This window comes from Triticum aestivum, chromosome 7D (genome assembly GCF_018294505.1).
Source record: "Triticum aestivum cultivar Chinese Spring chromosome 7D, IWGSC CS RefSeq v2.1, whole genome shotgun sequence".
Classification (NCBI taxonomy): domain Eukaryota; kingdom Viridiplantae; phylum Streptophyta; class Magnoliopsida; order Poales; family Poaceae; genus Triticum; species Triticum aestivum.
Window position 1 is genome coordinate 78,840,653 of NC_057814.1, and position 18,046 is coordinate 78,858,698.

General features: G+C 43.6%; 1 protein-coding gene across 1 annotated transcript; it reads right to left on the reverse strand.

The window, feature by feature from the left end:
* Positions 1–224: 224 nt before the first annotated feature.
* On the reverse strand, positions 225–849 carry LOC123163857 (uncharacterized protein At1g05835-like). The gene is made up of 2 exons (XM_044581244.1): positions 755–849; positions 225–637 (listed from the first exon to the last, which is right to left on the reverse strand). Exons 1-2 carry the CDS (start codon positions 813–815, stop codon positions 318–320), a joined length of 381 nt encoding a protein of 126 aa, XP_044437179.1. The 5' UTR covers positions 816–849; the 3' UTR covers positions 225–317.
* Between the last annotated feature and the right edge of the window lie 17,197 nt (positions 850–18,046).

Here is an 18,046-nt window from a genome sequence, read left to right on the forward strand (position 1 = left end):
ATACCTACACGCCACAGTACTAGTGCTCGTCACCTATCAGTGCTGCTGTAGCGCCGCTGTCACCTATTCAACCATGGCCTGAATATTGTAGACCTCCTGCCAAGCCGCATGCTACTCCCTCCCTACCTCCCGTCGCTGTTGCTCGCCTTAAAAAGGCCAGACTAATCATGCTAAGCCTGCAAACGACTGCAGCTGCACAGTGGCTGGTGCGAATCGTAACGCAGCTGGACGGACAAGATAATAGGGTGCCGGGACACCCGGGTCGCCGTCGCACCTTTTCGAATGTCCATGATATCATTTATTCGCATTTTATACATCTAACATACGATGGTGGAGGAGACGGGGTTGAAACTGAACTTGGTACTCCACTCGTAGTTGAAGAAGACCTTCTCTTTAGGCCCAACCGGGCGGCCGGCGTAGAGGGTGCAGAGCTTGCCGTCGCCGTCCGGCTTGATGGCGGTGTCCGGGTAGACCTCGATGGAAGAGTTGAACCCCGGGCACGCCAGCTTCACGTTCTTCTGCATGCAGCTGCCGCAGTTGTTCAACACGTTCACGAAGTACTCCGGCCTTCCTCCCGGATCCGGGTAGGTCTCCGTCTGGACAACAATGTCTGATGTTCTACACGATGCTGCAGTGCCTGCTTAAAAACACGATGAAAAGGAAAGAGGTTATTTGTGCCTCTATGGATCTAAAGACAATCTGATTGTAAAGCTTCTCGGTGATTGTTTTGCTATGCAGAAGCAGAACACCGTACCTCTGTTGCTGATGCAGAATAACACACAGGCCACAAGGATCACCGCTGGCTTGATCTCCATGGTAGTGTCTTCAGATGGCAAGCAGATATGTTGTCCTCAGTCTGTGTTGATTTATATCTCGCTAGTGGCAAATGGTGGGCTATTTATAGGCGAATGGGCTAGAGGAAGTTATTGTGCCAGCTGGATTTCGATTCTTTGTTTGAGGCAACCATTCAATGCACGATTCACCAGATATAAGTGCAGATTTGATTGAGATATAAGGTATAACTCCCACTGTACCCATTTATAAGGCGTAAATTTTGGAAACTTTAATTCGTAACCTTTCTAAAGCTTCTTTTCAGGGTTTTTTAACAATCTTAGATTAGAAACTTTGTAGAAGGTTTAATTTCTATAACGTCCTTTTCCCTTTTTGTGTTTACTTTCTTCACGGTTTTCCCTGTTTGTTCCCTGTCTTTTTTTTCTAGTTTTTTCTTTCTTTTTTTAAAAAATTGCTCTTGGAATTTTAAAAAATCCCCCCATTTTTTTTAAAATGTTCACAAATCTTTAAAAAGTTAGTGTTTTACTAAAAATGTTCAAATTTTGTAAAAAAAATCAGATTTTTTTGCCTTTTAAGAAATGTTTGGATGTTTCAAAAGATATTCGGAAATTTTGAAAATTTTGAAATTTTTCCAAACAATCAACATATCAAAAAAAAAGTTTGCTTCAAACAATTTCATTCCAAAAATTGTTCACTTTTTAAAAATAATTCTTTTTCCTATTTTTTGCAACCAAACTAGTAAATGCCAGGGAGTGGCTACGACGGTGGCACGCCTTCGGTTCGCTTCAGTGCATGTAGTCGTCGCTAGGTGGTCTACGAATCTGTATGTAATTTTTATTATTTCTGGTGTTCGTTTTACTAACATGATTGAAGTTGAATAGATCAAAAGCTTTCACCTAAAAAATGGAAACCAAACTAGTAAATGCATACGTGCCATGCGCGTTCATATTGGGCAGAAAATTAATTACATGTTTATATAGGTATGATATCAGTTACGTGTTAATTGCATGTTTATATTAGATAGGATATCATTTACATTTTAATTATATAATTACTCCCCTAGAAAAATTAGCACATACATTTTTATTTAGTAGTATGATATTAATTGCATGTTAAATATGTTAAGCGCTCACCATTGGAGCACTTTATCTCGTTTAATTGACCTACTTTGATGGACGATATTAGTTGGATTTGCCCTTTTGAATCTTTTAATATTATAATATAGATAGATAAAACATACTGAGAACAAAATAACCGCTCACTACATGCGGTCTTCAAGTACCAGAACCTTCAGTACCTCAGATGTGGAGGTCCAGCACCTTCAGTACTTTGTTTTGCGGTCTTCAGGTGAAAACCTAAGATCAGGCTTGCCAGATCGGATGACGGTGTTGTATCCCTCACATCACTCCCTCCTTGGAGGCGTCATCTTGAAGACCCAAACTACGGCTTTGGTTGTTGCTTGTGGTTGAGGGTGGTGTGGCAGGTGGTCGTGGTGTGGCCAATTATGGGGTCGACGGTGGTGTGCTCTTCATGTGTTTATCTTTGGTTGCTCTTCGTGTGGTGTGCCGTCATGTTGTTGTGCATGCTCAAGACCCTCCCATTGTTGCCGTTGTGTTGCGGCGAGCTTCAAGCTCTTGGTGTTGTCATGGTTCGCCTTTGCACAATGACGACACATTGATGCCTCCCCAACTTGCTAATCGTCCCGTCGTCATGTGGCGGAGCCCCAATCAAGGTTCGTGTTCATTGACACTTGTTGACTATGGATGTTCTTGTGTTGCGTCATGGGGTCGGTACGCACGCCGGTGCGGTGCGTTAGGCTATTTGCTACCTCTTGGTGTTGTGACCCTCGACGACACCCCACATCTACTTGTGTCTCCCGTGGTGTTGGCCTTTCTGTTTGCTAGCTAGGTTTGCCTCTCTTGGGCGCCATTTTTTTCTAATCTTCTGTAATCACTAGTAGAAAAAGGGCCTAATGTTCAGCTCATTAGTACTGGTTTGTAAATGAACCGGCACTAATATGACCATTAGTGCCGGTTCCAACGGCTAGGCGGGCGGCGCTCATTAGTCCCGGTTCGTGTCGAACCTTTAGTCCGGTTCGTGCCACGAACCGGGACTAAAGAGGCGGTGGCAGGCTGGTGTCAGGTTGCGGCCCCACCAACACCTTTAGTCTCGGTTCGTGGCACGAACCGGGACTATAGATGCACCTTTAGTCCCGGTTTGTATAACCAACCGGAACTAAAGATCATCCTATATAAACCCTTCGTCGACCCCGAGCTCTTTGTTCTTCCCCTTTCCTCTCTCTGTTTTCTTCCTCTCCCCTCGAGCTCATCCTACATTTTTGACAAAATTTGTCATGATTTGAAGGCACCCCATCCATCCAAGTGATCACAAAGGTTAGCAACTTTGTCCTTTCATCTCTCATTGCTAGATTAGCTCTTGCAATGCTCTATAAGTATAGTGATTTGTGGATTTTAGTTTGGGAGGAATTATATGTGGTAGTTTATTTGATTTATATGCAATTTGAGCTCAACATAACTCTTAGTTTGCATATATAGGTGTGGTTTACTTAGTGCTTTCCCATCTCCGTCCTAACCACCGTTGATCGCTCGCACCGTCCCATCGCCGGCACCACCTTGTGGTGAGCTTCTTGTTCTTATCTTTTTATATAAAAAAAATCATGTTTGTGTGATTTAGATATATAGTTACTTGTATACTTATCTTACCCGTACGTTGTGTGTTATACATAGTGCCATGGTTTTGATATCCGTCCCCGTCGGCCCTCGTCCAGTTTGTGATTCGGATGTGGTATATTCTCTTTTATAACTATTTGTTGCATTTCGTGTTTATGAAAAATTATGCCCATCAAGTTGACATAGATATTTCTATCTAGGAGGTATAAGAACCGGAAATTCCAACCGACCCTATTGTCAAGAGGTTAAATTTAGTTGAAAATGAAAATGAGTATTTGAAAGAAAAATTGAAAAGTATTTAGGAGGAGAAGATGGAATTGGAGTTGCATGTTGCCGATGTCATCGATGATCACAGGATCAAGATGGAGAAAATGTGCTTGAAGATTAGAAAATATGCCATTGATAGTGAGGCTTGGTGTCATTATGCTGTTGGATCAATTATTACCTTAGTTGCGATCTTGATCGCATTTGTTGTTGCATTTAAATTCTTTATCTAGAGAGTTTGTATGTTGTTTTATGAGAATAAGTGTGTATGAACTTGTATTAATTTGGTCTTTTCGGTGCTGTGTAATGAAGATGAGCCGGCAATGGATGTACGATGACCCATGCTCTCCCCAGTTTGTTAATGGCGTGCGTACTTTTCTGCTTGCGGCTGAGGCAAACAAGCGGGCGGATGGTTTTATGTCTTGTCCATGTGCTAGTTGTAAGAATGATCGGAATTACTCTCAAGTCCGAAACCATTCATGTCCACTTGTTTGAGTCCGGTTTCATGCCCCACTATAATGTTTGGACCAAGCACGGAGAAAGAGGGGTTATGATGGAAGACAATGAAGAATAAGAGGACAATGACAGCTATCCTGGCCATGGGTTCCCTGAATACGATGGTACAACAACGGGGGAAGAAGCTGAGCCGACAATGCGGGAAGAAGCCGAAGAAGAGGCATCAGATGAGCCCGCTGATGATCTTGGTCGGGCCATTGCCGATGCAAAGAGAAAATGCGCAAGTGAAAAGGAGAAGAAGAAGTTGCAGCGCATGTTTGAGGATCACAAGAAATCGTTGTACCCAAATTGCGAAGCTAACAATAAAAAGCTGGGAACCACACTGGAATTGCTGCAATGGAAGGCAGAGAATGGTGTATCTGACAAGGGATTTGGAAACTTGCTGATAATGTTAAAGAAGATGTTTCCAAAGGACACACTACTGCAGGATGCTGCCAACGCGACACTACGACCAGAGACCATACGATAAACTGTGTGCGATGCCATAATCGCAAACGGTGCTGTATGAAAACCGTCAGAAATGTGTAAAACGTTTGCGATGACGGATGCATCAAACATGGTTCAGGTTTTAGTTGCGTGTGCGACGAAGGGCATACGGTTCAGTTCAATGAACTGTTTGCGATGAGGAGGAATAAAAGAAACGGGCATCCAGATGGAGGCGTGTGCGATACATAGCATACGGTTCACTCGGATGAACTGTTTGTGATTAGGCAACACAAAAGAAACGGTCAGCCAGATCAAAGGTGTGTGCGATATACGGCATGCGGTTCACTCGGATGAACTGTTTGCGTTGAGACATGAGAACAGAAATGGTTCAACTTAACAAGATGTGTGTGATACGCGGCAAACAGGTCTGTAATCAGAAATGTGTCTGAAGACCGATAAGAACACAGACGGTTGCTGCTAATAAGACGTGTGTGTTGTGCGATGGGATTGCATACAGAACAACAACATATATATATATATATACACGCACACACACACACACACACACACACACACTTATAAGGACATGCTTGCATAACCAAATTAAACATCCACTTACATAGGTGGCTAATACAACCATGGCATTTGCACACACCAAAGTAAACTATTACATGCATAATTACATAGGTGGCTACTACACACATGACATTTCCACACACACCAATAAAGTAAACTATATATTACATGCATGATTAACTAGCATAAACGATCATCTGATCATCATCTACTTCTTGTGACGCTTGCTCTTCTTGTGGCTCAATCCGAGCTCGTCGATTTGGGTAAAGAGGCACTTACTCATGTCCACAATCCGCATGTGCATCTTGAAGCATGTGTACACGCTCTTGGCCACGAACCAGAGGTGAGGTTCATCCAGTTGCCGCATCCAGGCCTTGTGCCAGGATACGAGACTTGTTCTCTCGGCATCCTGCTTCATCTTTTCGTAGTAGGGGTCGATGATGGCCGAGGCGAGTTCGACCAGGGAGTCCTGTTTCGTGCTGCCCCAGACCCTGTAGTGGTCACGGATTTCGACAAGGTTCTTGCAGGCCAAGCCCGTAACACTGAGCGCTTTTACATCGTCTTTGGTATCCACCGTGGCGAACTTGTAGTCGTTGCTGTTGACAAGCCTGTTGAAACGGTCGCAAGGCTCTGTGGCAATGCAGTAGTGGTAGATGAGGACATGATGGCTGATGTCTACTACGCAACCTTCTTCTTGTAGACGTTGTTGGGCCTCCAAGTGCAGAGGTTTGTAGGACAGTAGCAAATTTCCCTCAAGTGGATGACCTAAGGTTTATCAATCCGTGGGAGGCGTAGGATGAAGATGGTCTCTCTCAAGCAACCCTACAACCCAATAAAAAAGAGTCTCTTGTGTCCCCAACACACCCAATACAATGGTAAATTGTATAGGTGCACTAGTTCGGTGAAGAGATGGTGATACAAGTGCAATATGGATGGTAGATATAGGTTTTTGTAATTTGAAAATATAAAAACAGCAAGGTAACAAGTAATAAAAGTGAGCGTAAACGGTATTGCAATGCGTTGAAACAAGGCCTAGGGTTCATACTTTCACTAGTGCAAGTTCTCTCAACAATAATAACATAATTAGAGCATAAAACAATCCCTCAACATGCAACAAAAAGTCACTCCAAAGTCACTAATAGAGGAGAACAAACGAAGAGATTATGGTAGGGTACGAAACCACCTCAAAGTTATTCTTTCTGATCGATCTATTCAAGAGTTCGTACTAGAATAACACCTTAAGACACAAATCAACCAAAACCCTAATGTCACCTAGATACTCCAATGTCACCTCAAGTATCCGTGGGTATGATTATACGATATGCATCACACAATCTCAGATTCATCTATTCAACCAACACAAAGAACTTCAAAGAGTGCCCCAAAGTTTCTACTGGAGAGTCAACACGAAAACGTGTGCCAACCCCTATGCATAAGTTCACGATGTTACGGAACCCGCAAGTTGATCACCAAAACATACATCAAGTAGATCACGTCATATCCCATTGTCACCACAGATAAGCACATGCAAGACATACATCAAGTGTTCTCAAATCCTTAAAGACTCAATCCGATAAGATAACTTCAAAGGGAAAACTCAATCCATTACAAGAGAGTAGAGGGGGAGAAACATCATAAGATCCAACTATAGTAGGAAAGCTCGCGATACATCAAGATCGTACCACCTCAAGAACACGAGAGAGAGAGAGAGATCAAACACATAGCTACTGGTACATACCCTCAGCCCCGATGATGAAGATGGCCACCGGTGAGGGTTCCCCCCTCCGGCAGGGTGCCGGAACGGGTCTAGATTGGTTTTCGGTGGCTACAGAGGCTTGCGGCGGTGGAACTCCTGATCTAGGTTTCTTTCTGGAAGTTTGGGTATATATAAGAGGTGTTGGCGTCGGGAACAAGTCAGGGGGGTCCCCGAGGCGGCCACGAGCCAGGGGGCGCACCCAGGGGGTAGGGCGCGCCCCCCACCCTTGTGGTGGCCTCGGGACTCCCCTGGTCCATCTCCGATGCTCCGTGGGCTTCTTCTGGTCCAAAAATAAGTTCCGTGAAGTTTCAGGTCAATTGGACTCCATTTGGTTTTCCTTTTCTGCGATACTCAAAAATAAGGAAAAAACAAAAACTGGCACTGGGCTCTAGGTTAATAGGTTAGTCCCAAAAATCATATAAAATAGCATATAAATGCATATAAAGCATCCTAGATGGATAATATAATAGCATGGAACAATCAAAAATTATAGATACGTTGGAGACGTATCAAGCATCCCCAAGCTTAATTCCTGCTCGTCCTCGAGTAGGTAAATGATAAAAACAGAATTTTTGATGTGGAATTCTACCTAACATACTTATCAATGTAATCTTCTTTATTGTGGCAAGAATATTCAGATCCATAAGATTCAAGACAAAAGTTTAATATTGACATAAAAATAATAATACTTCAAGCATACTAACAAAGCAATCATGTCTTCTCAAAATAGCATGGCCAAAGCAAGCTATCCCTACAAAATCATATAGTATGGCTATGCTCCATCTTCATCACACAAAATATTTAAATCATGCACAACCCCGATGACAAGCCAAGCAATTGTTTCATACTTTTGATGTTCTCAAACTTTTTCAATCTTCACACAATACATGAGTGTGAGCCATGGACATAGCACTATAGGTGGAATAGAATGGTGGTTGTGGAGAAGACAAAAAGGAGAAGATAGTCTCACATCAACTAGGCGTATCAACGGGCTATGGAGATGCCCATCAATAGATATCAATGTGAGTGAGTAGGGATTGCCATGCAACGGATTCACTAGAGCTATAAGTATATGAAAGCTCAAAAAGAACCTAAGTGGGTGTGCATCCAACTCGCTTGCTCACGAAGACCTAGGGCATTTTGAGGAGGCCCATCATTGGAATATAAAAGCCAAGTTCTATAATGAAAGATTCCCACTAGTATATGAAAGTGACAACATAGGAGACTCTCTATCATGAAGATCATGGTGCTACTTTGAAGCACAAGTGTGGTAAAAGGATATTAGCATTGCCCCTTCTCTATTTTTCTCTCATTTGTTTTCCCTTTTTGGGGCCTTTTTCTCTTTTTTTATGGCCTCTTTTTTCCTTTTTTTTTCTTTTCGTCCGGAGTCTCATCCCGACTTGTGGGGGAATCATAGTCTCCATCATCCTTTCCTCACTTGGGACAATGCTCTAATAATGATGATCATCACACTTTTATTTACTTACAACTCCAGAATTACAACTCAATACTTAGAACAAAATATGACTCTATGTAAATGCCTCCGGCGGTGTACCGGGATATGCAATGAATCAAGAGTGACATGTATGAAAGAATTATGAAAGAGGCTTTGCCACAAATACGATGTCAACTACATGATCATGCAAAGCAATAAACAATGATGAAGCGTGTCATAATAAATGGAACGGTGGAAAGTTGCATGGCAATATATCTCGGAATGGCTATGGAAATGCCATAGTAGGTAGGTATGGTGGCTGTTTTGAGGAAGGTATATGGTGGGTGTATGATATCGGTGAAAGGTGCGTGGCATTAGAGAGGCTAGTAATGGTGGAAGGGTGAGAGTGCGTATAATCCATGGACTCAACATTAGTCATAAAGAACTCACATACTTATTGCAAAAATCTATTAGTTATCGAAATGAAGTATTACACACATGCTCCTAGGGGGATAGATTGGTAGGAAAAGACCATCGCTCGTCCCCGACCGCCACTCATAAGGAAGACAATAAATAAATAAATCATGCTACGACTTAATCACATAACGGTTCACCATACGTGCATGCTACGGGACTTGCAAACTTCAACACAAGTATTTCTCAAATTCACAATTACTCAACTAGCACAACTCTAATATCACCATCTTTATATCTCAAAACAATTATCAAGTATCAAACTTCTCATAGTATTCAATGCACTCTATATGAAAGTTTTTATTATACCCATCTTGGATGCCTATCATATTAGGACTAAATTCACAACCAAAGCAAATTACCATGCTGTTCTAAAGACTCTCAAAATAATATAAGTGAAGCATGAGAGTTCATCTATTTCTTCAAAATAAAACCACCGCCATGGTCTAAAAGGATATAAGTGAAGCACTAGAGCAAATGACAAACTACTCCGAAAGATATAAGTGAAGATCAATGAGTAGTTGAATAATTATCTAACTATGTGAAGACTCTCTAACATTTAAGAATTTCAGATCTTGGTATATTATTCAAACATCAAGCAAAAACAAAAGAAAATAAAATGACGCTCCAAGCAAAACACATATCATGTGGTGAATAAAAATATAGCTCCAAGTAAAGTTACCGATGAATGAAGACGAAAGAGGGGATGCCATCCAGGGCATCCCCAAGCTTAGGCTCTTGGTTGTCCTTGAATATTACCTTGGGGTTCCTTGGGCATCCCCAAGCTTAGGCTCTTGCCACTCCTTATTCCATAGTCCATCGAAACTTTACCCAAAACTTGAAAACTTCACAACACAAAACTTAAGAGAAAACTCGTAAGCTCCGTTAGTATATAAGAAAATAAATCACCACTTAGGTACTGTTGTGAACTCATTCTAAATTCATAATGGTTTAATATCTACTGTATTCCAACTTCTCTATGGTTCATACCCTCCGATACTACTCATAGATTCATCAAAATAAGCAAACAACACATAGAAAACAGAATCTGTCAAAAACAGAACAGTCTGTAGTAATATGTATCAAACGTATACTTCTGGAACTCCAAAAATTCTGAAATAAATTGTTGGACCTGAGGAATTTGTCTATTAATCCTCTGCAAAAAGAATCAACCTAAAAGAACACTCCAGTAAAAAATGGCAGCTAATCTCGTGAGCGCTAAAGTTTCTGTTTTTTACAGCAAGATCGCAAAGACTTCACCCAAGTCTTCCCAAAGGTTCTACTTGGCACAAACGCTAATTAATACATAAAACCGCATCTAAACAGAGGCTAGATGAATTATTTATTACTAAACAGGAGCAAAATGCAAAGAAAAAAAATAAAATTGGGTTGCCTCCCAACAAGCGCTAACGTTTAACGCCCCTAGCTAGGCATGATGATTTCAATGATGCTCATATAAAAGATAAGAATTGAAACATAAAGAGAGCATAATGAAGAATATGACTAGCAAATTTAAGTCTAATCCACTTCCTATGCATAGGGATTTTGTGAGCAAACAACTAGCATAGGAAGGTAAAACAAGCAAATCTTCAAGATTTTCAACACATAGAGAGGAAACTTGATATTATTGCAATATGTAGAAGCATATGATCCTCTCTCATAATAATTTTCAGTAGCATCATGAATGAATTCAACCATATAACCAGCACATAAAGCATTGTTTTCATGATCTACTTGCATAGAAATTTTACTACTCTCCACATAAGCAAATGTATTATCATCAATAGTAGTGGCAGCAAACTCAACAAAATAACTATCATGTGAAGCATAATCCAATTAAAAATTAAAATCATGATGACAAGTTTCATGGTTATCTTTATTCTTTATAGCATACATGTCATCAAAATAATCATCATAAATAGGAGGCATGCTTTCATCATAATAAATTTGCTCATCAAAACTTGGGGGACTAAACATATCATCTTCATCAAACATAGCATCCCCAAGATTGTGGCTTTGCATATCATTAGCATCATGGGTATTCAAAGAGTTCATACTAACAACATTGCAATCATGCTCATCATTCACATATTTTATGCCAAGCATTCTATGTAATTCTTCTTCTAGTACTTGAGCACAATTTTCCTTTCCATCATTTTCACGAAAGACATTAAAAAGATGAAGCATATGAGGCACCCTTAATTTCATTTTTTTGTAGTTTTCTTTTAAAGACTAAACTAGTGATAAAACAAGAAACTAAAAGATTCGATTGCAAGATCTAAAGATATACCTTCAAGCACTCACCTCCCCGGCAACGGCGCCAGAAACTGCTTGATGTCTACTACGCAACCTTCTTCTTGTAGACGTTGTTGGGCCTCCAAGTGCAGAGGTTTGTAGGATAGTAGCAAATTTCCCTCAAGTGGAGGACCTAAGGTTTATCAATCTGTGGGAGGCGTATGATGAAGATGGTCTCTCTCAAGCAACCCCACAACCAAATAACCAAGAGTCTCTTGTGTCCCCAACACACCAATACAATGGTAAATTGTATATGTGCACTGGTTTGGCGAAGAGATGGTGATACAAGTGTAATATGGATGGTAGATATAGGTTTTTGGAATCTGAAAATATAAAAACAGCAAGGTAACAAGTAATAAAAGTGAGCGTAAACGGTATTGCAATGCGTTGAAACAAGGCCTAGGGTTCATACTTTCACTAGTGCAAGTTCTCTCAACAATAATAACATAATTAGATCATATAACAATCCCTCAACATGCAACAAAGAGTCACTCCAAAGTCACTAATAGAGGAGAACAAACGAAGAGATTATGGTAGGGTACGAAACCACCTCAAAGTTATTCTTTCTGATCGATCTATTCAAGAGTTCGTACTAGAATAACACCTTAAGTCACAAAATCAACCAAAACCCTAATGTCACCTAGATACTCCAATGTCACCTCAAGTATCCGTGGGTATGATTATACGATATGCATCACACAATCTCAGATTCATCTATTCAACCAACACAAAGAACTTCAAAGAGTGCCCCAAAGTTTCTACCGGAGAGTCAAGACGAAAACGTGTGCCAACCCCTATGCATAAGTTCACAATGTCACGGAACCCACAAGTTGATCACCAAAACATACATCAAGAAGATCACGTGATATCCCATTGTCACCACAGATAAGCACATGCAAGACATACATCAAGTGTTCTCAAATCCTTAAAGACTCAATCTGATAAGATAACTTCAAAGGGAAAACTCAGTCCATTACAAGAGAGTAGAGGGGGAGAAACATCATAAGATCCAACTATAATAGCAAAGCTCGCGATACATCAAGATCGTACCATCTCAAGAACACGAGAGAGAGATAGATCAAACACATAGTACTGGTACATACCCTCAGCCCCGAGGGTGAACTACTCCCTTCTCGTCATGGAGAGCGCCGAGATGATGAAGATGGCCACCGGTGAGGGTTCCCCCCTCCGGCAGGGTGCCGGAACGGGTCTAGATTGGTTTTCGGTGGCTACAGAGGCTTGCGGCGGCGGAACTCCCGATTTAGGTTTCTTTCTGGAAGTTTGGGTATATATAAGACGTGTTGGCGTCGGGAACAAGTCAGGGGGGTCCCCGAGGTGGCCACGAGGCAGGGGGCGCGCCCAGGGGGTAGGGCGCGCCCCCACCCTCGTGGTGGCCTCGGGACTCCCCTGGTCCATCTCTGATGCTCCGTGGGCTTCTTCTGGTCCAAAAATATGTTCCGTGAAGTTTCAGGTCAATTGGACTCCGTTTGGTTTTCCTTTTCTGCGATACTCAAAAACAAGGAAAAAACAGAAACTGGCACTGGGCTCTAGGTTAATAGGTTAGTCCCAAAAATCATATAGAATAGCATATAAATGCATATAAAGCATCCTAGATGGATAATATAATAGCATGGAACAATCAAAAATTATAGATACGTTGGAGACGTATCAATGGCGCACGCACAACTGGGCGATGACAACCTTCTGATCTACGCCGGGACGACCGACGGTGTACTGGAGGTTGATGCCGACCACCTTGTACTTGTCTCCAGCAAGCAACTACTCAAATCTATTGATGTAGTCGTCCACCACGGCCGGGTCGATGGTGTACACCACCAAGAGATCCGTCTCCCTCGCGTGGGTCTCCACTCTATGCTCGCCGAACTCCATTGGAGCGCCGCTGGACATCCCCTCTCTATGTGTCGTCGTGGGTGTGCTTGTTGTGTTGTGGGGCGCGATCGAAAGGTTGAAGAGACTAAGGTTATAATGGCCACGGGAATTAAAGGGGAAGCCGGACGACCAGGAATATCGGCAGGCCCTGATGGCAGTTCTAATTTGCAGCACATAACTCCATCGTGCCGCACGTAACTGCATCGCGTGGCAACACGCGCGGCGCAACCGCATGCATATGGGGCCCCCGACGTGATCGTGCGCATGCCCAACCGCTGGTAGAGCGCGTGCGAAGGGACGCGAGCAGAGCACTGCGCGGTCGCCTCAAGGAAAAGTTGTCCACAAGCCGAGCGCGCCGACGGACGCGAGCAGAGCGCGCCAACGGACGTGACAGAGCATGTCACGGTGCCTAACGGCGAGCAGAGCTTGCCGAGGGACACGAGCAGAGGACGGCAGAGTGATACGTGGCAAATAAGACAAACTGTGCGAGCGATGTCGGAGACATCAAGCACGAATCATATTAGAGTTGCGTGTGCGATATGCGGCAGACAGTTGATCCATCAGAGCTGTTTGTGATGGAATAAGCCGTGTGTGTTGCAGGCAAATGCCTGCTGGAGTATATCCTTAAATTTAACCAAAAAAGTGTTAATGCATGTTACAAAAATTGTATAGCTGGAAACTATGTTCAAATACGACTCCAACGATAAAATCTATGGCGACATGCATTCGTATTTTATTAGTTAAATTCTACTTATAAACCAGGATGGGGTATAGTAGGTAATTAAATCGCAAACGTTTTTTTATTAACTGTATGTGTACGTGTCCTCTCTTCCTGCTCTCGCACATCTTGTCACCCCGCTGCCACAGACGGCTTACAGCGCAAGCTTGCGCAGTGCGCGGGGGCGTTCTTTTGGCCAAACGGTGGCGCCAATGAATCGTCGGTGAGCTCGTTCCCACGCAACCTCGCAGGTTCCCGCGCAAGCTTCCCACCCGACTCAGTGAAATCCCCCAAAATCCCAATGCTTACCGGCCTGCTATAAAAACCCTCACGGCCGATGAGTCTTGCGTCGCGTTTTCCCCTCCCTCCCTGTAGCTTATCTCGTCTGCTTCTCCCACAATCGCCAATGTCACCGGTCCGTCGTTGTCGCTCAGCCACTCCGCCGTCATCAGAGGACAGCTCCAGCTAGGAGGCTACACCGCGGCGGCGGCGCAGTCCCCGACGTAGTGTAGTGCACGTGGCGTCCCTGTTGGGTGTGCGCGGAACACCCACCACACGCTCCGCCACCGCTGCTCGTCGGCAACTGTTGCCGGCCGCCGTTGTCGCCACACCACCGTCGAAAGCCAGGGCCATCTCCCGCTCCGCCGCCGCGGCCCGAAGGCGGGAGGTGGCCGTCGTGGCCGCCACCCCACTGCCGGCCACTATGGCCATCACCCGCTCCGCCACCGCGACCCGAAGGCGGGAGGTTGTGGTCGTGGCCGCCACCCCATCGTCGGCCGCCGTGGCCGCCAGCCCACCGTCGACCGCCGGGATCATCACCCGCTCCGCCACCGCCGCCCGAAGGAGGGAGGCGGAGGTGGAGGCCCGCACGTGCGTCAGTGACCTTGCGCGCTACATCGAGTTCCTGCGGGAGGAGGAGGAGCGCCTCGTCGAGCACGCAAAGAGCCTTACCGCGGCCGTGGCCGCGGCACACGACGACGCTGAGGCGAGGAATCAGGAGATCTACGAGCAGTCCGGCCGCTTCGAGAGGGATCGTCTAGAGCGGCAGTGGGCGTTCGAGCTGGCGAGCGTTGCTGAACGTGCAGCCACGGTAGGCACCATATTGCATTTGTCCAGCTCGTCGGTAGGCTCCTCCTCCTCCTTTGCCTCTTACTAAGCGTGCTCGGCAGAGGAGAGGCTGCCGAAAGTAGCACAAAGCCCCTCCATGGTAGTAGTAGTATTTAGGGGCTATTTTGTTCAGTTCATCTGACTATAGATGTGTGGTCGAACTGTACAACGTACTTAAAATTAGCTAGTATATATAGTTGAACTAGCTATTTCAGTACGTGGTTGGCAACAATTGGGGAGAAGTTTGGTCGGTTCAGCTGTCGAGTTGAACTGTTTGTATAAATCAAGAACGACTGCTTAATCTATGAATGAAATCTATTCTTAATTACTGAATTTTAGTTGCAAAAATTACATAGTGCTAATGATTTCTAGCTGCATATCTTGACAAATCGCAGTGTTACAAGGATTGACAAATGGCAACGTTACTAGATCAACAAATGTAAATCTTTCCAGTTTGACAAACGGAAACATACCCAATATGACAGATGCAAATCTTACCAAATTGTTTGTACGTGGTTGCACACGGGTCATCCAGAACAACCGTTTGCGTTGAAGGGATGCACAAATCCTACGCTGCTCTCACTTTGCATACGAGTGTTCTATCTAAATCGTTTGCGATCAAGAGCTGCAGAAATCCTGCTCGGAACGTTTTCTCTTGGTTTCCTGGGGAAGCTGTCGGTTTGCATACGGGTGTTCTAACTAAAACTTTTGCGATGAGTGTTTTATATTTAAAAAGCGAATTAAACTGTGGCTTGGGCGCCATTAATGGAGAGGATGCGAGCAAGGCGGGTGGCCATGGAAGTCAAAGGGCTCGCTTCCCAGTGAGCCTGCGCAGCGTACAGCTCGCACACTTCCCAGTGAGCTTACGCACTCGAGGACAACTTGCACGCCTCTCGGTCAGCCTGCGCACCGGACGGCGCTCGCACGCCTCCCGTTCGGTCAAGGTCAATCAGCTGTCTGCACGGCACCTCCTACAACCATTAAAACCAAGACACGTGGCGTCACATGAATGGTTAACAGAATTTTGGATTTGATAGAATTTAAAAACCAGGCATCTCAATGTTTTGCTGGCAATCAACGGTGCCCTGGTGTTTGAAATTCATGCCCATTTCTTGCATGTGACCTAAGCATGCACCCAAGGACACAGATTTGATTTTTCAACCAATTTATATGGACTGGAGCATGTGCATGTAGTTCAAATTTGAATTATGCACATAAATGCATTGAAAACTCAGTTAATGCATAAAAATGTCCAAACGAACCCCGAAAAATCACAAAAATTCACACAACACTCCAGCTGTTCTATGTTGACACGAGAAAAAAATTTGAAAGCAATAAGAGGCAATGGATATCGTTTCGTCCCCAAAGGTGGGACGTTCCCTACCGAGAACCATCATGCTTGTTGTGAGAAGCTCCGGTTTGTGAGAAGCATATACCCAAACCTGCCCCAAATGGGACAAAATTTGTACCACGGCATGTTGATGCCGCTCCATGATAGCATGCCAAGTTTCATGAATTTCAGACGAGTTTTGGATTTACTAGAATTTAAAAACCAGGCATCTCAATGTTTTGCCGGCAATCAACGGTGCCCTGGTGTTTGAAATTCATTCCCATTTCTTGCATGGGACCTAAGCATGCACCCAAGGACACATATTTGATTTTTCAACCAATTTATATGCACTGGAGCATGTGCATGTAGTTCAAATTTGAATTATGCACATAAATGCATTGAAAACTCAGTTAATGCATAAAAATGTCCAAACGAACCCCGAAAAATCACAAAAATTCACACAACACTCCTGTTGTTCTATGTTGACACGAGAAAAAAATTGAAAGCAATAAGAGGCAATGGATATCGTTTCGTCCCCAAAGGTGGGACGTTCCCTACCGAAAACCATCATGCTTGTTGTGAGAAGCTCCGGTTTGTGAGAAGCATATACCCAAACCTGCCCCAAATGGGACAAAATTTGTACCACGGCATGTTGATGCCGCTCCATGATAGCATGCCAAGTTTCATGAATTTCAGACGAGTTTTGGATTTACTAGAATTTAAAAACCAGGCATCTCAATGTTTTGCCGGCAATCAACGGTGCCCTGGTGTTTGAAATTCATTCCCATTTCTTGCATGGGACCTAAGCATGCACCCAAGGACACATATTTGATTTTTCAACCAATTTATATGCACTGGAGCATGTGCATGTAGTTCAAATTTGAATTATGCACATAAATGCATTGAAAACTCAGTTAATGCATAAAAATGTCCAAACGAACCCCGAAAAATCACAAAAATTCACACAACACTCCTGTTGTTCTATGTTGACACGAGAAAAAAATTTGAAAGCAATAAGAGGCAATGGATATCGTTTCGTCCCCAAAGGTGGGACGTTCCCTACCGAAAACCATCATGCTTGTTGTGAGAAGCTCCGGTTTGTGAGAAGCATATACCCAAACCTGCCCCAAATGGGACAAAATTTGTACCACGGCATGTTGATGCCGCTCCATGATAGCATGCCAAGTTTCATGAATTTCAGACGAGTTTTGGATTTACTAGAATTTAAAAACCAGGCATCTCAATGTTTTGCCGGCAATCAACGGTGCCCTGGTGTTCGAAATTCATTCCCATTTCTTGCATGGGACCTAAGCATGCACCCAAGGACACAGATTTGATTTTTCAACCAATTTATATGCACTGGAGCATGTGCATGTAGTTCAAATTTGAATTATTCACATAAATGCATTGAAAACTCAGTTAATGCATAAAAATGTCCAAACGAACCCCGAAAAATCACAAAAATTCACACAACACTCCTGTTGTTCTATGTTGACACGAGAAAAAAATTTGAAAGCAATAAGAGGCAATGGATATCGTTTCGTCCCCAAAGGTGGGACGTTCCCTACCGAAAACCATCATGCTTGTTGTGAGAAGCTCCGGTTTGTGAGAAGCATATACCCAAACCTGCCCCAAATGGGACAAAATTTGTACCACGGCATGTTGATGCCGCTCCATGATAGCATGCCAAGTTTCATGAATTTCAGACGAGTTTTGGATTTACTAGAATTTAAAAACCTGGCATCTCAATGTTTTGCCGGCAATCAACGGTGCCCTG